This window comes from Ctenocephalides felis, unplaced genomic scaffold (assembly GCF_003426905.1).
Source record: "Ctenocephalides felis isolate EL2017-DRISC unplaced genomic scaffold, ASM342690v1 CF-g0.4_SCAFFOLD_01170, whole genome shotgun sequence".
Lineage (NCBI taxonomy): Eukaryota > Metazoa > Arthropoda > Insecta > Siphonaptera > Pulicidae > Ctenocephalides > Ctenocephalides felis.
The window spans coordinates 34,280,733-34,306,946 of NW_020537324.1; the positions used below are offsets into that span (position 1 = coordinate 34,280,733).

General features: G+C 29.2%; 5 protein-coding genes across 5 annotated transcripts in view; 2 read left to right on the forward strand and 3 right to left on the reverse strand.

The window, feature by feature from the left end:
• The first annotated feature begins 1,612 nt into the window (after nucleotides 1-1,612).
• On the forward strand, nucleotides 1,613-2,466 carry LOC113365644 (rRNA-processing protein FCF1 homolog). Its single transcript, XM_026607153.1, has 2 exons — nucleotides 1,613-1,744; nucleotides 1,819-2,466. The coding sequence occupies exons 1-2, from the start codon at nucleotides 1,742-1,744 to the stop codon at nucleotides 2,425-2,427; spliced, it is 612 nt and encodes a 203-aa protein (XP_026462938.1). The 5' UTR covers nucleotides 1,613-1,741; the 3' UTR covers nucleotides 2,428-2,466.
• Nucleotides 2,458-6,288, reverse strand: LOC113365643 (T-complex protein 1 subunit delta). Its single transcript, XM_026607152.1, has 11 exons — nucleotides 6,051-6,288; nucleotides 5,684-5,736; nucleotides 5,521-5,610; nucleotides 5,176-5,321; nucleotides 4,892-5,055; nucleotides 4,450-4,649; nucleotides 4,153-4,292; nucleotides 3,884-4,088; nucleotides 3,510-3,792; nucleotides 2,650-2,846; nucleotides 2,458-2,574 (listed from the first exon to the last, which is right to left on the reverse strand). Exons 1-11 carry the CDS (start codon nucleotides 6,151-6,153, stop codon nucleotides 2,557-2,559), a joined length of 1,599 nt encoding a protein of 532 aa, XP_026462937.1. The 5' UTR covers nucleotides 6,154-6,288; the 3' UTR covers nucleotides 2,458-2,556.
• A 476-nt stretch (nucleotides 6,289-6,764) lies between these two features.
• Nucleotides 6,765-11,987, forward strand: LOC113367116. Its single transcript, XM_026608746.1, has 5 exons — nucleotides 6,765-7,008; nucleotides 7,337-7,461; nucleotides 7,786-8,172; nucleotides 8,397-8,558; nucleotides 10,356-11,987. The coding sequence occupies exons 1-5, from the start codon at nucleotides 6,858-6,860 to the stop codon at nucleotides 11,985-11,987; spliced, it is 2,457 nt and encodes an 818-aa protein (XP_026464531.1). The 5' UTR covers nucleotides 6,765-6,857.
• Nucleotides 11,988-12,356: 369 nt separating this feature from the next.
• LOC113367117 (protein Fer3-like) lies at nucleotides 12,357-19,261 on the reverse strand. Its single transcript, XM_026608747.1, has 4 exons — nucleotides 19,217-19,261; nucleotides 15,906-16,029; nucleotides 13,691-13,908; nucleotides 12,357-12,532 (listed from the first exon to the last, which is right to left on the reverse strand). Exons 1-4 carry the CDS (start codon nucleotides 19,259-19,261, stop codon nucleotides 12,359-12,361), a joined length of 561 nt encoding a protein of 186 aa, XP_026464532.1. The 3' UTR covers nucleotides 12,357-12,358.
• A 2,657-nt stretch (nucleotides 19,262-21,918) lies between these two features.
• Nucleotides 21,919-26,214, reverse strand: part of LOC113367118 (leucine-rich PPR motif-containing protein, mitochondrial-like) — a 9,436-nt gene continuing 5,140 nt past the window's right edge. Inside the window, exon 7 of the mRNA XM_026608748.1 lies at nucleotides 21,919-22,019. Within this exon, the coding sequence (XP_026464533.1) occupies nucleotides 21,919-22,019 (101 nt within the window). The remainder of the gene's footprint in view (nucleotides 22,020-26,214) is intronic.

Consider the following 26,214-nt stretch of genomic DNA (forward strand, 5'->3'; position numbering starts at 1 on the left):
ATGGCAGCTCTATTTAAAAAAAAAGTATCAAAAAAGGCTTTTTTTGGGCGAGAAGCTTCGCAAAATTTTTTTGCGTAATGTTATCAAGTTGTTTGAGGTAGGGGGACTCGGTATTGCAGTGGTGAACAAATTAAAAAAAATGCAAGTCGATCCGACTTGTAGTAGTTTTTGTTTAATTTGTGGCACCGCATTGAAAAAAGTCAATTTGAGAAAAACGTATTTAAAGTTCTTAATATAATGTACTGAATACACATTTAATTTAACTGTACTAAAACACCATGGTGTTTTTTAAAGATGCTGAACATTAAAAGGTCATGTGCATGAGGTATTATAATGAAAGAGGAATCTGGCATACAATAGCTCGCGGAGCGATTATAAAAAACGCTTTCAGAGGATCATACATATAGATATATATATCTATAACTTCGTCAAAAAAATAGATATTGAGATGATTTTTTTTGAAATGATTCTAAGGGTTTTATCTTTCATAATATCAAAAAATCTCAAAACCGAAACAAAGAAAAATAAAAAAAGAACGACCCCCTTAATATGAAAAATGTATCATAAACTCTCATCATATATCAATGTCAGTCAACTTTATTTCAAAATTTGAGATAATCATATTGAATTAAACAAATTTGATTCAGATGGCTTAACTATTATATTTTTAATTAATTTTTATATTGCAATTTTCAATTAATTTCTCCTATAAATCAAGGACAATGACAATAGACTCATGTGCACATATGAAGCTGGAAGATTTCTGGTTGTAATACAATTAATTTTTCCACTACACCAAATCTGTACAATGTGTATATATTTGCGCTTATAAGTTTGTTTCTCTCTTCAGCTTTCTTAACACAAGCTGAAATTGAATATTTGTTCTCTTTTATTATGAACCGAGGAATACTACTTATATTCTGAACTAGAATCCTAGTTAAATATACTATAGATTTCTTAGTCCATGCCCTACTTTGAAATTTATAAAAATGTTATGCCTCTATACATATATTTTAACCTTTAAAAACTGTTATAAAATTGAAGTTTTAGAAAAAAATGTCTGATATTGTTATTAAAACATCGTGAGTAGAATTTCATAATATAGAGCTTAAGGAATAGAAATAGCCCTTTTTTGATGAATTCATTACATTTAGTTAGTTTATTTGAATAATGTAAATAACCTTTATTTGCTCCCCTGTATGTATTCGGCAATTGGCAGTTTAGAATTTGCAATATAAATTTCACATAGATAAAAGAAGAATACTTTTGCGATAAAAGAAGATTTCGCTTACCATTAGATTATTTAAGTAATGTTAACATCTGGATAAACATTTTTTGAACAACAAATCATATTCTAGATGTTTTTTATAAAGTAGAATGCAAATAATAAACAAAAAGCATATTACCCATAGATAAATAAGCATATTACCTATCTTGTCATTCATTTGCGTCCATTCTTATTTTTTTTGAATTTAAAATATGAATTAAAGCGCATGCAGTAGCGTTTTGACAGCTAGATGAAAAGAAAAGTAAAAAATAACATAATTTAAACACACATGAAGTTAAACAAAATTTCCAGCTAAAGTTGGCGATGGGCTTAAAAACTGTCAGTGGTTGAACTGCTTGAAGTTGTCTCATATTTACACCCCAGTGTCTATTTCATATTTTGTCAAATTCACGTGTAAAACATTAAGGTTAATCTAAATTTATTTTTATTTCATTTTAATTTAACCGAAGAAATATGGTGAGTAATATTCAAACAATATAAACATTATTTTTTATGATATATTATTGGTCTTATTATTGGTGATTTTTTAGACAAAAACTAAAAAAGCTAAGAAAATCGCTCAAAAGCGATTCGCTCAAATGAAAAAAATGATCAGTCCAAGTGATCCTAGAATAAAAGAAACTCTGAGAGCGGCACCTAGAAAAAAGAAACCAGAGGATCCGACCCAAATAAAAGTTAGGGAAGTGCCCCAAGCTAGCTCCGCACTATTTTTCCAGTACAATACACAATTAGGACCCCCATATCACATACTGATTGATACAAATTTTATTAACTTTTCCATAAAAAATAAGTTAGACATAATTCAAAACATGATGGATTGTTTGTATGCAAAATGTATACCTTATATAACTGATTGTGTTCTTGCTGAACTTGAGAAGTTAGGACAAAAATATAAAGTTGCCCTTCGTATCATCAAAGATCCACGATTTGAAAGAATTACTTGTATGCATCAAGGTACATATGCAGATGACTGTTTAGTAAATAGGGTTACTCAACACAAATGTTATATTGTGGCAACAAATGATAAGGACTTAAAAAGGAGAATTAGGAAAATTCCTGGTGTTCCTATAATGTATGTGTCACAACATAGATATAACATTGAAAGAATGCCAGATGCATATGGCGCTCCCAAACGATGAATAATGTATATTTCATTAATAAAACTTATATTAAGCAAATAACGTGTTTATTATAAATTAATTTGCATGTGACAAGATGAGTAGAGATATATGAAACCTAAAAAGCAAAGTGAAGATCCATTTTTTTGTTCATTGCATTGTGTTGACCTAAAATAAAACAAACAAAATTAGATTTTGTTTAGACAAAAGAATTTCAAACAAAAAACTTGTTATGTTTCTTACAATATCATCTATCTTTAATATAGACCGCACAGTTTCAGTAGCTAATGTTATAGCACTTATTGATACCAACAAAGGCTGTACTACATTCTCTTCCAAAATATTTGTAATAGCCCCTTTGCGAACATTTACTCCAGCCATATTTTCGCCTTGGGCATGACGGCTTCTCAATTCAGTAATGGTTGAGATAGGGTTCAAACCTTTAATATACAAAAATAATTGTATTATGTTTTATTCAGAGTTAAAACCATTTGATTTTATATATATATATATATATATATATATATATTAATTGTTTAATATGAACAAAACAGCACTCAGATTTGTTTAACACAACTTTATTTTATGATTACAGACGTTTCGAGACCATGGTGTGTCTCATCTTCAGTGTAATTTCATAATTTAATTTGTTTTTTCATTTTTATCGATTTTTGTATGCGACAGCACTCCTTTTGTTTACATTATAATGATACCCATTCTGTCTCCATCTAGATAAGTACTTCAAATTTGTTTAGAATATTTCTGTAAGTGTTATATGTTTCTTTAGTACTGTGTCAAGCATTGCAAAGAATAGTTGGTGTTTTTTGTATATCAAAAATTAAATAAAATTTAAATAAATTATTAAAGAATGTGTAGTATATAAGTAACTGTTTTTGAAATTACACTGAAGATTAGACACACCATGGTCTCGAAACGTCTGTAATCATAAAATAAAATTGTGTTAAACAAATCTGAGTGCTGTTTTGTTCATATTAAACAATTAATATTCGTTCCACTCATATCATAAAATTCTATAATATATATATATATATATATATATATATATATATATATAATAGTTTATATCCTTTTATGATTCTTACCGGCATTTTCAGCTAAAGTGCTTGGAATAACCTCCATTGCATTTGCAAAAGCTCGGAAGCAATAAGAATCTACTCCCTCTAATGCTTGTGCATGTTCAGCCAATTTTAAAGCCAACTCTGTTTCTGGGGCACCACCACCAGCTATTAAGGAAGGCTTTTTAACAAGGCAACGAATAACACATAAAGCATCATGTAAAGAACGAGCTGCTTCATCCAACACCAACTTGTTGCTACCACGAACAATTATAGTCACTGTACGACCTTGATTTTGGATACCTGTAACCTGGAATGGAAATTAATGGGTTTAAGACATATGATTTTATATACAATATTAGAATTTATAACTGTAATTGATTCAAAACCAAATTTGTTACCTTTACAAATTTACTGCTTCCAGTCTGAACTTCTTCAACTAAATCTGCATTGACTAAATTTTCAGGTAGGAAATGATCTAATGAGGCAATTGGGCGGCAGTTAAGAGTTTTGCAGACAAACTCTATATCTTCACGCTCAATGTCTTTCACTACCATAACTTTAATTTTATCAAGGAAATGTAGAGCTAAATCACTTACAGCATCACTGTAATATTATATCTTATCACACACATCTATATTATATCAGTACTCAAAATAGATATACATACCGCAATATAGATTTCTGAACAAGTAATACATTACATCCACTTTTCTTGATTTGTTTGACAATATTTAGAATATATGCACGTTCTTCCTTAAGCACTCTATCCATGGCAGCATAATCAGACACTACAACATTATGATCCATCTACACAGAAAATACAGTTAATTATTTTCACAGTTTTCAATAGTATTTTAGTGTTTCATTTCCAGAAAGGCGTAATTTTCAGAATAGTTCTTATTAATTATTAATTAGAAAAACAAATATAGTTTGCAGTTTACCATTGAGCTGTGCTTAAACTTACATCAGTTTTTGGTGGAGAAATGCAGAATTGAATAAGACCAATTTTTGCTTTATCAACTTTCTTAGGTCCATTGACACCTGCACTTTTCTGTGTGAACACTAATCCTTCAACAAGCTCTGTATCTTCAGTGGTTCCACCAAGTTTTCGAATAACTTTTATATCTTTTAAATCTACTTGATTTTCTCGGCCAGGCTCAGTTACTGCAAATAAAATAATTTATTACACGATAAAATATTTTTATTATATGATATAATGTAACTGTTTTAAAAAAATTGGTTAATCATTTAAATTTAGTTAAAAACTGCTAATTTCTAGTTTAGCATTAAAAATTGAAATAATAAATTGTTTTCATATTTATTAAGTGGTGTTTTCAATAAAGTGTTTGGGAATAAATTTCCACCAATGAATAATAATATTTCTCTAGTGTGTTTGAATTCAATACCTTTGGTTACTGCATCAACGGCAATCGGTGCCAACAAGCTCGATTGTTGACTAACAACTTTAGAATTTAAAGAAGTGGAAGCACTTTTGATTAAACTCTCACGATCAGTAAGTTCAATTGGTTGTGACATGGTTGTAAGAATTTCCACAGCTTTGGTAGCACATCTAATGAAAATCATAAAATAAGTCTTATTTTAGTAATACTTCTATACATGAATGATGAAAACTAAATAATTTAAAGAACTTGGTAAATGTTCACTGCTCATTTATTACTTCAAACACTACCTTTGAAATGCATCAGAAATGGCAGTTGGATGAAGTCCTCTGTGAAGTAACTTTTCAGCAGCCTCCAGCAAAGCACCTGCAACTACTACAACTGATGTTGTGCCATCGCCAGCTTCAATATCTTGCGCCCGAGACAATTCAACCAACTAAAACCAAATATTACTGTGTTAACTAAATTAAAAAAACACTTATTTTTTATAATATTATGGTGATTAAAAAGACTTAATCATTATAATTCTCAGGAAACACCAAAAAATGTGCATCTAATGAGAGATTCAAAATGTAATCTGTTCAATATATTTTCATTATTAGTAAAATATACTAATATATCATAAAACCATGTACCATCTTAGCTGCTGGATGAGTAACATTCATTTCTTTCAAAATTGTGGCACCATCATTGGTAATTGTCACTTCACCGTTTGAGGCTTGGATCTGTTGAGGTTAAATGAAATTATTATAAACAAATTATAGTTTCTTATATATTATATGGATATTACAAATTTACCATCTTATCCATACCCCTGGGTCCCAAACTTGTACGTACTGCATCAGAAACAGCTAAAAATTAAATTTTTACATTCAGGTGTGCTTGAAAAAATATCATGTGACAGTAATAGTAAGTAGACTAATTATAATAAAATATATATTTAAAAAAATGCTTTTAAAATTAACTTTTCAGTTAATTATATATTGTCTGTTCAATTGCGCAATTTTTATTTAAAATGGGTGTGTAATGAGAAATGACCATTGTTCTAGAGGGTTCTAAGCATGTTTATTTAAGAATCAAGAAAGTTCTTTTATAATAAAAAGTTGACACAATTATTTGTGCATAATAATCGTATAATCTAATTGAATCAACTTATTTTATATACCTTTCGCAGCACATATATTGCTGCTACGAATATCAGCCGGTTTACTTTTATCTTTATATGCTTGTCCTTGCATTTTCACATCACCAAATGCTTTAGGTGCCATTTCTATTATCTATTTTCGTCAAATAGTCGAAATTGAAACACAAATAATATTTAGCCACACAGATGATTCTAGATTAAAATGTATCAAATAATTTTGTTTTTCGTAAACTTGTGATGTGATTGAAGTAATTTTGATACTCGCATGTATTGCCAGATGAGCTAATATGGAAGGAGCAGTGAAATTGAGATTTTTTCAAAAGCCACATTTGGGAGATTCAACAAAAACTCAAGTGGAAAATAATATACCGAAAATAATGGTTTCTGAAAACACATTTATGTGTTTATTAAAATTTAATCGCATAGATAAATTCTGAACAAAAATAATTTTTGAAAAGTTTATAAATAACGTTGCTTGTACTTTTAAACAATTATAAATTAAAATTTATTATATGCAACGTTATGTTTTTGACAAACTTAGAACTCAAAATTATTTTTGATTATATACACAAAATTTGATTAAAGCTACTTGAAAATCTGTTAATCTCATGTATGGCAACCCTGCACATATGAAACTGCAACTGGTGATTGTTTGTGCATTTTAACCTATATGACAATGTGCAAATTAAGAAAATCTTTACACTTCATGTTTTTATAATTATGTAATTAGCGAAATGTAGTCCTAGAACTTATTGCAAAATGAATTAATAAATTTGCTTCGAAATATCCTTTATCAATTAATCACCTGGCAAATATCTGGCTTTAAAAATGTCAAAACGATACTCTTCATTCGATTCTTCTTCATCAAGCAAAAAACCTAAATTATGTGTTTTAATAAATGCGCAATCAAACGGTAATTATATTCCTAGAAACAATAATGTTAACAATCACGAGAAACTTGAGAACAATGCGAAACCTGGTTTGTATATAATAATTTTTATTCCAAATGTGAACTCCAAATTCAGTAATTTTTAACCCATGTTAATTAGCCAATTTGTTTTTATTTTCAATTATTGGAGAAAATTTAAACATTGATCATAAATAGTGCAATACTGCATTTTGATATCGCTTATCAATTCAACTATATACAATTGTTGTTAATTTCATTGCCCATAGTAATTAATATATTCAATAATCAATTAAATTTAGTAATTAATATATTCAATAATTAATATATTTGTTTGTTTATTTTTTGTTAGAATGTCAATTGCGATAAGTTTGCAATCTTTGTATTTTCCATCTTACAGCTACTTCAAATAATCTAGAGGATGTATGGGGAGATGATTTAGATGCCGATGCCGTAGATGACATAATGTCTGTTGCTACACAGTTAACCCAACAAGTATGCACTCAAGAAAACAACCCTTTTAAGGTAATCTATTTGGACACTTTGAAAAGAAATGTGTATCTAGTAAGACTTAGCTGATATTATTTACACACATACAGTGTTTAATGCCTGTTACATATATGGTGAAACAAATTTACCTTAAGGAATATTATTTATCAAAAATTGTTAATTGTTAATAAATTGCATAATTTTCTAATGTTCATCTTTTTTTTGATAGTGAAAAAGCACTTTTGTGATTCTCTATTTTGAAAGAAAATTCTATTTTGAATTAATATATTTGTAATTTTTCAATTCCTAATTGACAAAAAGACCAAATTAGAATTTTTCTAAGCAGCTTCTATTTTTCAGGTATCCGATGTAAGTGTTTCTTCTCTACCTACATTCACAGAGTTCAGACAACCACAAATGAGTAGTACTCAAATAACTCAGTGTCAGATTAACAGACAAAAAGAAAAAGTTCGGACATATGATGCCAAAAAAAATATTCCTATTTATTGTATGCCATCTTCTAAAAGTAATAATACTAATTTAAATACTTTTAATACTGGAGATAGAAGAGATATAAATTTAGTTGAACACCGGTTGAAAAGCAGAGCCGAAGATATTAAAGCACGACTCCATGATGTTAATCAAAGTCATAACACACACCAATTTGAAGATATTGTACTGGAGTATGAAAGATTGAAGGTTGAGCATGGAAAGGCTATTGATAGATGTTTGACAAAGGAAGGGGAGGTATTATATATATAGATAGATAGAAAGACACTATTTGAATTACATTAATCACCGTAACTATGTATGTTGCAATATTAAAATATTTAATGATGTTTATTATTAACCTAATAATAATTATTAATTTGATTATTTTTATATATTTTTAACACTATTTCCTAAAAATGACTTTCATTATTTTATGCAAATATGAGATCAAACCAAAATGATATTGTATTTTGTTTTAGGTAACATTCTTAAGATCTCAATTAGCTTCATCCAAAGCAACTGCAGAATCTCTTAGGGTAGAAAAATTACAATTAAATGAGAAAACTAGGCTAGAATTAGAAAAAAAACTTGCCGAGGCTAATAAACGAATTGATGACCTTGTGGCCCAACTACAATTTAAGGTAAGTTTTATTTAAGTGTAGATTTGAATAAGTGGCTAGCAATGCCTCAAAAGGCAGGGTAACCAAAAAAATTCAATCGCAGACTGAAATTTATGATTGGATAAATTATCAACTATCCTAATTAAGTTATTTTAGTTTCATTTTTATGTTAATACATAATTGTAGATTTCTAAAAGTTCATATAATCAAGATTACATAATTCTTCAGTTTTGGAGCTTAGATAGAGTCAGAATTAAAAATTTTACTGTATCTATTATATATAATTTATTCAATATATCAACAGAATTCAGTACAATCACTATTGATTAGTATTACAAAAAAATTATTACCTTCCATGGATTTGTTCACAAAAATTAAAAAAAAAAAATCGTATATGTAAAGGAAAAACGTGATCTTTTTTTTTTTTCAAAAATAACCCACAATATTCTCTGAATAGCAGTTATTTTATAAGAAATGGTTGTATAAAACAAAAAATAAGATTAATCATTTATGAAGAGAGTGAATTATTTTCAACATTATTTTCAATAAGATGTCTTATACACAAGAGGCAAGATACTGAATAGCAAAGCCTTGCTATAAAATGTATTAACTTTTTATTGCGTCTTTCGTCTTATTACCTTTAGAACCAGAACATTTATTTTGTAACCTGCAGATTCTTCAACTTTTTTGCTGATACTAAACTTTTGGTTACTTCTGTTTTAAATCAGGCCTTTTGTCTATGCCTTGACTAATTGTAGATAATGTACTGATTTAACCCTTTTTGGTTGTTTGTCCGCTCCCAACCACCAAAGCCTTTTTACGATTTCGGTCATATATCTGCTCTCAGCCACTCAGCAAAAAACTATACTATATGCATTCACTGTATAAAATATTCAATTATAATTCAATATTATAAAACATCACTTTTTATAGAAAAACATTACTAGATGAGCATGCTGAATAAAAATATACCTAAAGTTTATGAAACAATTATTAAATCGTTATTATATGGATATTAATTCCAAGTAGTCTTCAAATTTAATCCAACTGCTAAAGGTTAAAGTCCAACTAAATATTTAAAACTGTGGATGCTGATTTGCCCCTCAAACACTTCAAGTCACTTACTGCTTTCTTGATATGAAATGCAAAGTGCTTGTAACAATAATAATATAAAGCTTAAGGCATTATCAATTATAATATTTACTGAATGTATAATTTGGGTTTTAGTCGTTTAAAAAAAATGGTTTCAATCACTCTATATTTCTGAACAAAAAAACATTCTATATTCCCAGAAGGTAGAAAATATTTATAAATGAATAATTTTTTTAGCAAAAATTGCTTGCTTATTTGCAGCCAATTAGTTGAAATAATGAACAATTAATCATTTAACTATTTGTTATGTACGTTTGGACACTAAATGTGTGTCATCATTTAGTAAATTAATTCAGTTAAGTTCAAACCAGGAAACACACGCAAATTTAAACTCATGGTTCTATAAAAAACTACGAAACAACAAAACTTTGTATAAATAAAATACAAAAACAAATGACAAATTTTATGTAGTTTGTTCAATGATTGAAAAAATCCAAAATTATTATACTGCAGTATGTGCGAAGCTGATTTGAACAAATATTTACCTAAAATCTCGTTTGTAAACTTCTCTTTACATTTAAAACAAACAAAAGTATTTTACCATATTAAATGAGATAAGCAAATTACTTGTCTTACCTTTTTTCAAAATGTTGTTAGCTTTTAAGATGCTTAATCTTTAATTATTCCACTGTTCTATTTATTATTTTTTATTATTTATAATATTAGGATTTAGAGATAGCCAATGCCAAGGATAGGACAAGACTATTGGAATCCAAAAAAATCAAATTAGCTGAGCCTCAATCGCAAAGGTTATCTGATGTATCAAATTTATATTCACCAAAATCCCGCACGATTAGAATAGAAAAAAAGCCTACAGAAACAACAGCTATTCAGACATCAACTAATTTTAAAATTACGTCAACAAATGATTGTTACCAAAGTTTTCCTTTGTTAAATGCTTTTCCAAAAGAATTTTTTGAGGAGTTAGAAAACGGATTTCTAGCAAAGGACATCACTAAATACTCAGGTCATAAACATCACGATTGTTTGAGTGTCAAATCACTACTTTCTGATGTATATATGCTATCCAAATTATCTGATAATGCACTGAAAAACCAAAATATAAACAGCAGTCTTTTCAAAATTATAAGCATCACTAGAGCATTGGCCATAAAAGTATCCTCATCATTAACCGAACCAAATGACCAACTTCAAAAAAGGCTTTGTAAAACAATTAAAGACAAAGTTGCACAAGATAATAATAATATTTTCCAATCGAAACCATGGAAGAATGAAGTTTTTGTCGAATTGAGAAAATGTTTGGCCATATCTTCATTACTTGTGTTACATTGCCCATATATTCGTAAATTTGTAATGGATACCAATTATGACAATTGCATAGACTACAAGTTAAATGAATGGTTTGTGGAGCACAATAGTTGTTTATATTTACATCACAAAGATGATAGAAATTTATTGACTTTATTATTGTTCATACTTGAAAATTTGCCAGAGCTTAATTTAGGTTTAACTCATGAGGCGCTATTAATTAGCATAACAGAGTTTATTATCAGCTGTTTTAAAACATTGCCACAATGCAAAAATATTTTGGAAAAGATTCTGAGGACATTGGTATTTGCTATACCACCTTCAAGGGTAATACATAGATTAGCAGAATTATTAGAGTTTATGTCAATAGATAACACATATCGCGAAATATTATGTGTGGATAGCAAAGAAAAATTATCTCTTGAATTTGAAAAAGGGTACTATGGATTCTCAAAAGATTCATGTTTTTTGCAAGTGTTTGCAGTTTTATTAGAAACTTGTATATCCAAGGAATATATTCAACAGGGTGAGTATCTTGTGTTGCATAATTTAACATGCAGTGTGATCAATTTTGTGCACAACGCTTTAACAAATGATCTTAAATGGCCTTATCTTCAAATTCACTGTATGTGTTCATCATTAATTATGACATCAGTTGCTGTTTTAATGCATTACTGCATTGAACAATACAAAACAAGTTTTTCTATGCTTGCTGATGACCAAATGTTTTGTGAAAGTTTAAGTCGTGTTCTTCATGGTGGAATTTTAACTATGCATCAGTTGCTAATGAGAGATCCTGCACAGCCAAATAACTCTATTCAACTAAGTTACTTTGGAGGAAGATTTTTGTCAGTTGTGAATTTTGCTTATGACGTCAAGGAAAGAATATTTAAAAATCCTAGCACTATAGAATTTGTAGACCAAGTCTTACGAGATTTACAGTTTTATACGCCACTGTCGGATGATGATTGTAAGATGAGTGATATTTTTGAAGGTACTTATAGTCATAAGTTTAACATAACAAATTAGTCTGCTGATTTATTTTATTGACATAATAGACTGTGTTGAACAAATAGTTTTAGAATGAGCTGTTTGTGTTAATGAGTATATATTATATAGAAATAATTTATTATGAATTATTATGGAAATAATAGAAATTTTAAATAAGGTAATATATGCCAAATCACAATATCTGTGATAAATCATTTTTATTTTTTATATGTATATATATTTATATTGTAGATATAAATTAAACATAAATTATTCTAACAAAAACAACTGGCATTTATCATTGGATGTTTAATAACTAATTATTTGTTAATCTTAAAACTATGTGTGGAAGACAATGATTTTAATTGCTATATTGTGTCAAAAACCTAATTAACCTAATCAAAAATTTATTAATTAGGTAGTATTCCATATGGCATGTAATCACGTTGATGGGGTATTTGATATATCTCAGCTGATTTTGAAGGAGTACCGCCAAGAAGCTCAGACATAAAGCCAATATAAGTTATAGCTAGTCGAAGAGTTTCGATGCGAGATAGCCGCTTTTCATATGCAAAAGTTGGAACCTGTTGATAAAATTAAAAGTAAATATATACATATATACATTTACATACACACATATATGCATATATATTTTGGAGTAGTTAATTCTGATGTTGAGATAAATGACCCACTTCAATATATGGGGCAAAACATGCCAAAAATTGCAATTGAGTTTTTGAGAGACCGGAGCGTCCGATTTGAATGATTTCAAAAGCAATTGACTTGTATGAATGTGAAGAACTGATTAAATTTTTGGGACGGTAAGTCCAGTGGTTTCGCAGATCCAGAAAAAAGTTAAAAGAGATGCCGATCTGACAGTCAAAAATGATCTTTACGCACGTCAGATTATTAGATATTATTTAGAGATTTTAATGCAAAGTATAATATTTGTTTTTATATCTATGGGTTCCGTACCAAGATTTATAATGTTTAAAGTTCATTTAAATGTCTTTTTGACAGTATGGTTCAACAGACTTGAATGGGTTTGAAGAGAGTAAAATTTTGTCAAAAATTTCAAAATTTTTAAAATGAGAAGATCTTTGTAATACAATCAGAAATACAATTTTTTAGAAGTTACCAAAATTTTTAAATTATATTATTCACGTTCCAGCAATTTGCTTTAAGGTACTAGTCATGCACCACTAATAGTTATATTTTGTTTAAGCAGCAGGAGTAATAAAAGCACCTTTAGTGTTAGTGGAGTGGCACAATAGCAACGCCTACGAAGTGCAAAGGGTTAAGATCCTGTTTATATATTTTAAAGGGCGTCCATTAATCGCGTGAGGTTTTCAGGGGGAGGGGGGTTGACGAAATATCACGTGAGGAAGGAAGGGGTAAAGTAAGATATCACGTGTATTTATTTTTTACCTGATTTAAAAAAAATCAAACATTTTCAAAAAAAAAAATTAAAAATTTTACAATTTTTTCTCGTAACTAAAATACACGTAGTGTAAGGGGGGGGGGCAACTTTGAATATCACCATGTATCACACAAGGGGGAGGGAGGGTTCAAATCTTTAAAAAATCGATCACGTAATTAATGGACGCTCCCTTAAATACCACATATTACAATGAAAGGACATCTAGTGCAAAGATGTGAGATTATTAGAAAAAATAACTAAAGGTAGTTTTCTGGGTAGAAAAAAAAAAATTTGTCAATTTTATCTATTGCGCCATAAACACCTTGCGTCTTAATTTATCAAATGCTTCGTTTAAATTGAACATCCTTCGTCTTTCTCGGATATTGGCCGCACGTCTTTGAGCGACCGAGGCGACCCTTCTACGCGGTTTCTTTGTACTCGTTGAAGATGCGGAAGATGATGATCCAATTTGGGATGGTATTGTCCTCACGTTACCAATACGTTGTGCTACCATGCCGCCACATTGTTGTCGCGGCCACACTGTTAGCATGAAATTCAAAAATTATTAAGTAAGTAAATTACTGTTCAGTTAAATTGATTTTTAACTTATTTTCGGTAATTTTATTAAGATATTTTATTATAATTCGCATAATTTTGTTACAGTTTACTATATTTTATAATTTATGCATGCATTATCCGATATTCTGAATATTGTCGTATTTTGGGAGTTAGAAGCAGACAATTACAAAAGTGTTTACCAGCGATCAATCTTGATTTAACAAAGCTTAGCGCTTATAAACTGTTTTGTTATCAAGTAGCAATATTTTCAAAATAGCTAATATTTCTTAAGAACTGTTGAGTTGAGTAACATAACAATTAAATGATCTCATCTATAAATCTCTGAACCTTATAGCAAGTTCCAGAATTTTGCCTAATAATAAATTGTGAATTTGTACTAGATTTGACAAATAGTTTTTATTAGAAATATCTCTCCAATTGAAGAAATTATTCTATATCAGACCTTTTGTATTGTTTTGTAAATAATAAATATCATCTGGAACAGTGATTTCTGAAAGTGATTCGCATAAACTCCCAAACTTCAGTGGAAAAAAAATCGATAAATCGAAAAATACAATATTTATAAATAGAACTGAAAAGTAAATAAAAATATTTTTTTTTTTAACTTCCTCTAGGGTAAGTTATACTAATCGCAAAAAGATCGTAGATGAAAATTCTTATATATCGTTTCAAAGGTTTCTGAACATTTGGAATACTTTAGAGAAAAAAATGTATGTGTGTGTGCGGATACAATTTTTTGTCGACAATTTTGGGAACACGGATCAACCGATTTGAATAATTCAAAAAGCATTTGATTCGTATTGATAAGGAAACGTGAAAGATACGGGGCAAAAAGTGCCAAAAACGGTAACTCAGTTCGATTTTAATGATTCAAAAAACATTTTACTTTTATTAACAAAATGAAGAACTGATTAAATTTTTGGGAAGGTAGGTCCAGCGGTTATGGTCTCAATAAAAATAAGTTAAAAAATGCCATTTGGCGGTCAAAAATGTTCATTGGGCATATGCACATCAAATTATCAGATATTTTAATAATGTGTAAACAATTTGTGTATTTTTTTGGGTTCCGTACCAAGATTTCCAATTTTAAACTTCACGTATATGGTTCAAACAAATGTACTCGACATTTTCGACAGTATGGAATAACCGATTTGAATAATTTAAAAAACAATTGATTCGTATTGATAAGGAGCCGTGTTAGTTAGTTTTTAGGTATAGGCAGGTCTAGCTGCTTTTGAGATACGGGGCAAAAAGAGCCAATAATTGCAATTCAGTTTTTGAGAGAACGAAGCGTCCGATTTGAATAATTCAAAAAACATCTTATTTGTATTGACTAAACGAAGAACTGTTCAAATTTTTGGAAAGGCAGGTAAAATATCTTGTGATTGGATAGTAAATTAATCTGAAGAGTTTATCATTAAATTATCAAAAAATATTGAAATGCAAAATAAAAATTTAAGGCAGGCGCTAAACGCACCGATGTGTATGCAATCTAGTTCGATGAAATGAAATAAAATCAGAAACTAGCGAAAATAGCTGGTGATCATCCAGTTTGCTTGGGGAAAAGAGTTTTTTTAGAAAAGCGTCCAATTTTCCCCAGAAATTTTATAATCTTATTTATAATCGTATAAACAACAATCCTTATTGATTTTATTGTTTTATTTTATAATTGTTATTTTTATTATTACTTTATTTTCACTTTTTTTATTAGTTCTCTCGAATGTATAAAATTTCTAACATGTATGCAATGGAGGTATTTTTAACTTCCCACAGGGTAAGTTATTATAATCGTCCAAAAATCGAAATTGGAAATTTTTGCATTTCTTTACGTTGTGAATGTTTCTGAATATTTTGACATACCTCAGAGAAAATGGATGTGTGTGTATATATATGTATGGATACAATTTTTCACTTTGTATAGTCTTTACAGAACTGTAATTTTTACTATAAGTAATTACCTAAATCAGCGCACGGAAACCCAGCCAGCAGTTCTGGATATGGCATTAGAGTTTGTGGAGGCTCTCCATGCCATAAAGGTCCGTAAGAAGGCATATCTGAGGTGTAGGGTGGTATTTCTGGACCCTGAAATATTTTTTTATTGAATCAAATATAATGCTGTGTGAATATATGCAAAATGTATTAACATTTCTGCTAAGATATTGTCAGACTTATCGTTTTATTCTGATTATGGTACAAAGGGAAAGAGCAAATGATATTTTTATATGACTATATTCTTATTTCATCAAATAGAAGTAATATTTGTATATAATGAAATAATAGCTTAATAGCTCACCAGCTACTTATTATACTATTATAAATCCATTAACTAATTTTATGGTATTATCAATAACCGAAACTTATGTCGTCTAGTTACAAACAGTTTGTATGTTTTGCTGTTTATTAGTTTAAATATTATTGTAACTAATAATAATATAAATATTATTTTAGGCATATTCTTTACCCTTTTGTTTTCACGAATAAATCTGAAGAGGATTATTACGGGATGATATGTCGTGTTATAACGCACGGTCGATGATAAATTAATTTTCCGAAATTTGGTTCAAAGCTATTTCACTTTCTCTCGACATAGGGCACCATCTATATGTAAAGCAATTGTTTTTAACACTACATTTACGGACCGGAGCCAATTTGATTCAATTAAAATTTGATCATCAGTATACACAAAACTTTAATGTTATTTGTTACAAACATACATTGGTTTTTAGTTAATGAAATTAACTAAACATTAACATGTTAACATACATTCCAATTACTCGCAGACCCCTTCACAGAACAATTTAACAGTTTTTGCAAGAAAAACCGAACCACAAAGGTAATTTTGTAATTTATGTGTAGAAGGAATTTGTTGGAATCAAAGATTATAAGTAATGCTGAATTTGCCTTGATTTCAAAAATATGGTAAAAACTTGTGCTGATAGTCATGTTTGTTATGCCGAATAACATAGAAAAATTAGTATCAAATTTTGTCTGGAATCTGATAGAAGCAAATATTTTATAAATGGTTTTCCGTACTTGAGCAAGGATGAAATTCGAAGACCATAAATTTTTTGAACGAAATTTTAGTAATTAAGCTTGCAAAGCCATATTTAATAAGCTCTGGACAAAATATAACTTATTTTCTATGTGGCAATTCGAGTGATCCTTGATCAGGGCCCATAGTCTACTTTGCTTGGCTCTTTACGTCCAAATCGCGACAGCCAAAAAAGATAAAATGACAAAGTTTTCTATACATTTGCTTAGATCTGAGAATTGTGCCCTGACCATTTATTAAAACTGTCCTTATAAAGTGATTTACTACTGATTATGAACCATAGAAACTTAAATTGAACAAAATAAAAAAGTTGTTTCATAAACATTAACTTTAAGTATGTGAGTCATTTTGTAGACGTTTTTTTCAAAAACGGCCAAACTGATTTAAAAAATTTCAAAAACATTCGATGTTACTCGATAAGTGCGATTGGCCAAGCTTCTTTTATAATTAGCAAAAACGTGCAAAATTATTCCTCCATGTGTCTGAGTTAATCATATTGAGTTAATGATATATACGCTCATTTTGAGTTAATTATTTTATTAATATTGGACTCCCGTTAACTCTATAGAGTTAATTATCTAAACGGGAGTCCTAAAATATTAGAGGCATATGAAAAGTGGTTAAATTATAAAAATTTATTAGAGTTTGGAGTTGGAACCCTGGCTTTTAGAATATACGAGCGCGTGTCTATGCAATATAATTAATACAAACTGCATAAGTTTGAAAGGTGTCACTTGGAAATTGTATTTATTTATTTTTAGCGCAAGCGAAATAAGCTGTAAATCTAAATAGCCCAATCTCAATTCTTATTGATTAAGTCGATTAATTGCACATTTCTGAAAATTTATGCAACTTGCCTTGGGGCAAAATACCACTTGCACCTAGTTTATTCTCATTCTAAGTATGAAATACAAAAAAGAACTATCTAATCTAACATATGTACATATAAACAAAATGTTGGTTGCTGCGGTTTTAATTTTATAAAATTTCATTGTGGATCTTGTGTTTACTAAAGGACAAGAGAAATGGTATTTTTGCCCTATATTTGGTTTCTAATTCATTTTTCTATAAGAATATTTTTACTGACATGGTACAGAGAACAGATGGGAAATAAATTCAAAATATATATGTAGGGTAAAGTGTGGCTCATTCGAAACCCGCCAACTCTTAGAACTATATCCTAAATGCAAGTAAAGTTAAGAATTTTTTAACATCAATATTTTATAGTAGATTGAAAATGATGTATAACCAGCTGCCACTTGATTCTTACGACGTTCTTATCGGGTGATAAACGGCAATGTTTAAAAATTCATAACAAAAATTCTTTTTTCGTTATTTTTTGTGGTTTTGAGCACTTTTGTTTTGTTTACTTTAGAGAGACCTTAAGATAATTTTTAACTATACTTTATTTAATTATTTTATAAGATGCGTTGTTATTTTTCTTAGCTTAAACAGTTTTTTCATATAACCCCTATAAAAGCTTAAATGTGGGTGGGATAAAAAGGGCCAACTAAAAAGTAACTTACGTTGCATAAAAGCTATTTAATATAAGTTTAATTAAATAAATAAATATTTCATCATGGCTGATGAATATTACTGACGAAATACCAGATCAGGGTTATATACAGTATTATCTCTGTGCAAAATATACCCATACAATTTATAATTTGCATTGGTTGAATAATGTTGAATAATGTTTATTATTTCGTAAAATTTCATTAAAATTGAAAATAAGACATTAGATCTGTTTGCCTTTTGGTTGTCCTATTTTACCCCGCGTGTGGGGGTAATAGGTTGAAAAACAGCAAAAAAAACTCATTTCTGCAATAGTGGATTAGCTGGCAGTTTTACTGAACATAGTCAGATAGTTAATATGAGTTATTTGTTGTGATATAATTTGTTTGGTTTTCGCAATATAATTGCTCAAAGTCAAATTGGATGTTTATGCCCTGTCCTACCTTATACTAGAACATAAATGTAAAATTTAGGTTTATTAAGGAATAATATTATGACTTAAAAATAAATTCAACTTTCGAGTGCAAGGAAAACAGGATTGTTTTATGCGATATATTTATTTTATTTTATGGTGAAAGAAGAATTGAATATATCTTAATTTTAAAACTGTATAGAATTTAATATGAATAATTACATTTATTAAATAAAGTAATAAATAATACTTAATAACCAATAAATAAATAATACTTAATAAACATTTACCGTGTTGTTATTATCCCAGACATGAGGCTCGCCTTGGTAAGCCATATACAAAAATTTAAAAACACCCACTAGCTGTTTTACACTTTTCGATAAACAACAATTAATAACATAAATATATTCAACTTGTTTAAACAAGTTCTTTTGATCTATTAAGATTTAATATATTTGCCACTTATTTCCAAATGCTTTTGGTTACACCTTGCACTTCGGGCGCACTTGACGTTGTGTCATATTCATCCCTCGGTATTTGGGATTTAAATATAATTTTGCGAATACACCCCAGGATCATGGAAACCTCGACGGGGAAAACATGCCTCGCTTTTCTGATTGGCCGGAAAACATCCGCGAATGGGCGGCGTTTAGGGTGAATCCGCACCAATTGCCTATCAAGCTGTTGGCTTGGAAGCTAGGCATATAGGGTGGATATAGCTCGAAATATATTACAATGTTATCGATTGTTTTACTTTTTATTAAAAAATTAATTTCCATTGTTGTACTAACATTATTCATGTATTTTGTGTAACTATAGAATATAAAAAGTGGCATTTCTATAAAACTAACTTAATTCAACAATTTATAAAATTTTAATAATGCAATTTTCAACTTTTCTTTTCTCTTTATTAACTTCATGTAGAGTAAGTTATAGTAATCGCAAAAAACGAAAAAAAATTATATATTTTTATGTTTCAAAGTTTTCTGAACATTTTTGCACACCTTAGAAAAAATAGATATATGTGTGTGTATGTATTTGCGGCTACAATTTTTTGGCGACTATTTCGAGAACACGGATCAACCGATTTGAGTGATTCAGAAAACATTCGATTGCTATTGATAAGGAAGCGATTGATAATTTCTCGAGAAATACTAGACTAAAATGTACAGCAGAAACAGCTTATAGAACACGTAGTTCTGATATTTGTTAAAATATAAGAAATGTGTGGTACAGCTTCAAAAAGTGTACGGCTTACATATTATTTCATGGTGTAAATAAATTTGATATGCCACCCTAGTAGATATCTTTATTAACTAATTTTGCAATAAAAGTATGAGCGTGGAATTTATTAACTTCCCGTAGGGATAGTTATAGTAATCGCAAAAAAATCGAAAATGAAAATTTTTATATATCTTTGCGTTTCAGAGGTTTCTGAACATTTTGGCATACCTTAGAAAAAATGGATGTATGTGTGTGTGTGTGTGTGTGTGTGTGTGTGTATGTATGTATGTATGTGCGTGTGTGTATGTATGTGCGGATACAAATTTTCGTCGACGATTTCGGGAACACGGATCAACCGATTTGAATAATTCAAAAAACATTCGATTCGTATTGATAAGGAGACGTGCTGATTAGTTTTTGGCAAAGACAGGTCTAGCCGTTCCAAAGATACGGGGCAAAAAGTGCCGAAAACGGTAACTCAGTTTTTAAGAGAACGGAGTGTCCAATTTGAATAAGTCAAAAAACGTTTTACTTGTATTGACAAGATGAAGAATTGACCAAATTTTCATAAAGGCAGGTCTAGCGGTTTCGGAGATCTAATGAAAAAAGTAAAAAAAAATGCCATTTGGCCGTCAAAAATGATCATTAGACATATGCACATCAAATTATCAGATATTTTATAGAGATTTTAACAATAAGTATGAATTTTGTTTACATTCCTATGGGTTCCGTACCAATGTTTACGCGTTAGACGGCGACGCGGCGCTTACGCGCTTTGATATTTCGTCTTTATGCAGTTAAAGCAGTACGATTGCTTTGAAAAAAGGTCAGATCTTCCAAAGTATGTCAAAATAAAGAAAACATTTTTTTTTCAAAAAAAAAAAAGAAATTTAAATTTTTTTTTTTAAAAAAAATTTTTTTTTCAAAAAAAAGTAATTTTTTGTCCAATTTATAGTTTCTCAAAAATCTTATTTTTTTGAAGTAAATTTTTTTCAAAAATGTTAATCGTTTTTAAAAAAAAATAATTTTTGGTACGGGAAGTTTCAGCAATTTGCCTTAAGGCACGATGCCTTAATTGCCCTAAGACAGAATTCCACTTACAGCTAGTTGAAAATAATATTATACAAAATATAAAACTGAAAATAGATATTTCACTATCATACGTTATTTTTTATATTAGTTAAAAGTACATGTTTCAAATACTAAAGATTTACTATTTTACAAATAAAATATTATTTGTTTCATAATTATTTAATCATATTTATATGTGAAACAAATATTCTCGATTGTAAAACATGGCAAAATAATTATAATTTATTTAGTGATAATTTTTTCAATAACTTTACCGAATTACGGTTTATTGATAAATCTTGTTATATAATAAAATACTGTTATTAGCACTTCTTTGCATATATTTAGCATTTTTTAAATTATATATAAGGTTGTTCGGAAAGTCACTTCGTTTTTTAACACCAGAATTTAGCAATACTTTTTTGAACTTAACATCACACTTAAGCCCTATAATTATTATATGATTTGAATACTTATATTTTAAGGCTTGCGTGTAAAAAATTGTAATCAATTACATCCAGTAATTTTTGGATGGTGCCACTTTGAATACGGAAAGAATTAAGCAGCATTTTCGACACATTTTACTCTTTTGCTATAGAAAAGGTAAAATACTGTTCAAAGATCCAGGTCAAAATGAAATTGACCGATGTGTACGGAAATGACGTGTTGATAGTATGACAGTGCCAAAATTGGTTCGTTAAATTTCATTTTTGGTATTTTGATGTCCAAGATGCACCAAGTCCAAGATGTACGGTTGAAGCTGATCAAGACGCGAGAAAGGCATTAGTTGATGCAAACCTACGAATAACAATACATGAGATCCCATTGAATAAAAATTTATCAAATTTAATAGTTCATGGCCACTCAAATTATCTGAGATTTTCAGAAAGAAACCTGTGTCGTTGCACTGGCGTCCGCAATTCGCCTCTGAAAAGTCTTGAAAATTATCAGGTTTTGAAGCGAATTGTCACTAGGAATGTCAAATGGGATAAAAGAATACAATACACGCAAACAAAAAAAAGAACCTACTTGAAACAGGTGCAGAAGGTGAAATTTGCCAGAAAAAGTGATGTAGTGTGTTGGTAAGATTTTAAAGAAGTTGTTCATTTTTCAGCTTTTCCAGGATAAATTAATGCACAAGCAAGGTATAGTCCTGCATCAAGACGACGCCATGCATCACATAAGTTTGGTCAATCGCCAGAAGCTTTTGAGCTGAATGGACTCAATGATTCAGACCTGCCATCATCAGACCATTATTTGTTCCGGCCACTAAAAAAAATTTTAGGCGGTAAAACCTTTACCTCAAATCAGCCTGTCAAAATGCACTTTGTTGCAGTTTTTTGCCAATAACGACCAAAAATTTTATGATTTCGGATTATGCTAATACCAGAAATATGACAAAAAATTGTCGATCAAAACTGCCGATACATAATCTATTAAAGTATTATTGTACGAAAATTACGTGCCAAAATGTCTATAAAAAACGAAGTTACTTTCCGAAAACCCAATACATCTTTTACAATTTCACAGAGGATTAATAAAACAATTAAATATTTAATTTAAATTCATTATTTGAACACTGAAATTACTGAAGAAATTTATATAGATTATACATGGGCATAAATTTTATCATTTGTAGATCTATTACTCATAAACTGTATAATGAATTTTTTGCATAACGCCCTTTAGCAAAGGGTGCTATTCCTTTATATGCAATATCCGTTTCAAAATAATCCCATATCCGTCTTTAAGGAGTATAAAACTAATATTCAAAATGATCATGTTTTAATCCTAACAGATGCCAATCAAAATTTTAGAGTTCGTATATGATAAACAGTAATAATTTCTATATTGCATATTATAACATTATCAACAAACATTTGTCAATTATGCCAAATACTATGTAAAAGAGCTAAAGAGAATCATTTTTGCGTTTTTAGTTTAATATACAATTAATCTACAATTATTATAAGTTATAACTAGTGATGCATGGCATCGTGCCTTAAGGCAAATTGGTTGAACTTCTCGTACCAAAAAATACGAGTATAAGATTCTTTTTTTAAATTTTATTTTTTTTTAAATTGACATTTTTCAAATTTGTTTTTTTTGTAATTTGAAATTTTGAAATATCGAAGTGCGTAGTCTAACGGCTAAACATTTGTCCGCCAAATTGCATTTTTTTTTCATTGAATCTCTGAAACCGCTAGACCTGCCTCTTATCAGTTCTTCATTTTGTCAATACAAACAAAATGTTATTTGAATCATTCAAATCGGACACTCCGTTCTCTCATAAATTGAATACCGTTTTCGCACTTTTTGACCCGTATCTTCGGAACGGCTGAATCTGCCTGAGCCAAACAAATTTGCTAGACAAAAAATTTTAATTGTTAAAATAATTTTAATTATTTCCAATCTGATCACAGGTGGAACAAAACATTTGAAGAGTAAATATGAATACACACTTTCATTGTATGAAAATTAAAAAAAACTAATGAGGCCGTACTGTAATGTACGAAAATTCGAAAAATTTTATTTTAAATGTTTACAGTCTGAATTGAAATTGAAATCCCAATAATTTTAGATATTAAAACATTAAAAATTATATTTTTTTAGAAATTTTGAAATAAAACAAATTTTGCCTTCTTCAAAAACTAATCATTCGCATGGTCAACACAAGCAATTTTTTTTAATTAGGTGTTCTCATAATAACTGTTATTTTTGCCTTTTGCTCCGTATCTTCGAAACGACTCGACCTGTCTTGCTAAAAACTAATCAGCACATCTGCTATTACACTAAATTCTAATCAGACACAAATTATCCAGATAAAAGGAAGTAATTTTGTATTTTAATTTAATTTTAAATTTATTTTTTTGATTTTGTGCAATTCACAAACATAATTATGGTATGATAAATTTTAAAAATCAACAAATCTAGAAAAATTATTATCTAACTTAATTCTTAGCAAAATTCATGCTCCCATAAATTTATTCGGAAAACGCGCGGGTTTATTTATCCAGTTTTATTCCAATTATTCCGAAAATAATTTCTTCATTTTTATTGAATTATTTTTTAAATGTTTCGTGATATTAAAGCATTCAAATCACTCTAAATATTTTGACTGAATGAATTAGCATAACACTTGTGCATACAGCTGCACTAAATGTTACTCTTTATTTAAATGTACCGGAACATTTGCATAAAGAAGGGATGATCATCGTATTGTACGATTCGAATACAGTTTCAAATATTGAAGCCTCAAAATACCCCTTAACTAATCACAATATAGATATATAATTATTAAAAGAATTCTGATCATAGGTATAATGTACTCGTAAATAATAAAATACATAATTAATGGGTACCAATTGATTATAAAGTAAATATTCATTTTTTTTTTCCCCCTTATCAAGTTTTTCATAAAAGTGCTATCCAAATAATATTATCATTCGATTCTTTGAATTAGTTTAGGATCAAAATTGCTCAAAATCTGAATCGATTTAATAGTTTAGGATTTTATTGATTTTGAAATTAGACTATGAAAATATTTTTATGTATAAAAATATTTTGAAAACGTATTTGTGCATTGCACTAAGGTTTTAATATTGCAAGAGCAAGTAAGCAATATGAGCGTAAATACAAAAAAAATTCATGTAACAAATTTATACATTTTCAGTTTTACCAATTTCCGCTTTTATTTCATTCTTTTCTATAAATTATAAAGAAATTTAATTTGGCATTTTAATGGCCCCGCCTTATTTAAAAATTGAAAGGCGAAATTGAAAATGTTTGCCTATTTTCACGTTTTGCAGGTTTCTGAACATTTTGGCATACCTTAAAAAAATTTATGTCTTTGTGTGCGTCTGTGTGTATGTATGTGCGGATACAATTATACGCCCACGTTTTCGAGCGCATAGATCAACCGATTTGAATGGTTAAAAAATATTCGATTCCTATAGATAGGGAGATGTGCTGATTAGTTTTTGGCAAAGGCAGGTTAGCCAGCCGTTTTGGAGATACGGAGCAAAGAGTGCAGAAAATAGAAATTGTGTTTTTGAGAGAACGGAGCATCTGATACGAATGATCCAAAAAAGATTCAATTCGTAATGATGGGGAGAAGTAGTGATTACTTTTGGAAAAGGCAGGTATCATTTTGGCAAAATACAGAGCTAAATGTGCAAAAATGACAGTTTTTATGGAAATGTTTGCAATTTTTAAAAATAGTTTTCCAGCAAACAAAATGTCAAATGTCTTATGTAGATATATGACGGGAAATTAAAAAAAATCTATCAGTTTCTACTTTTCTATAATAAAATATACACCTGGTGTATTTGACTAAAGTTGTAGTGGATATCAGCTGATAGTTTATCCAACATATGACAACTTCCTATACGCACCTAGTCTCTATATCGGATTAGATATTAAATCGTATTTAGTAGAAAATTACTTCTTTGTAGCGCAGGAATGCGTCGGCTGCAATTTTGTAACAAACAAGGAAAACTGAGGGGGAATCATGACCATTGCGAACTTTGACCTTACAGAATTAATCATAATTCGTTTGCACGTGTTAGCGTTTCAACAAGAATTAACTTAAACTACCCCAAAATTTCACGCTATGATTTAGTTTCCTCTTTTGTAGGTGTGCATGATATATGGATTATAATATTATAGAATAAGTAAATAAATTTATAGGGGATATTTGATAAAAAATGTTGATTTTAAAAATACATTTTATATGAAAGCTGAACATTATTGATCTTTTGAGATCTGTACTAACTGTGATTCCAGACATTTGAACTTGATTTGAAACGAAATTTTAATACTTTAATTCTCGAAATATTTATTATAAGAACAAAGTCTGGAATGGATGATTTTATTCTGGAATTTTATTCTGAATAATATACATACAAATTGCTATTATTGTTTTTAAACAAATGCTTTGTTGAAATCTTGTGTATAAATTTTATTTTCTTCTGTTCAGCTACAATTATCATTG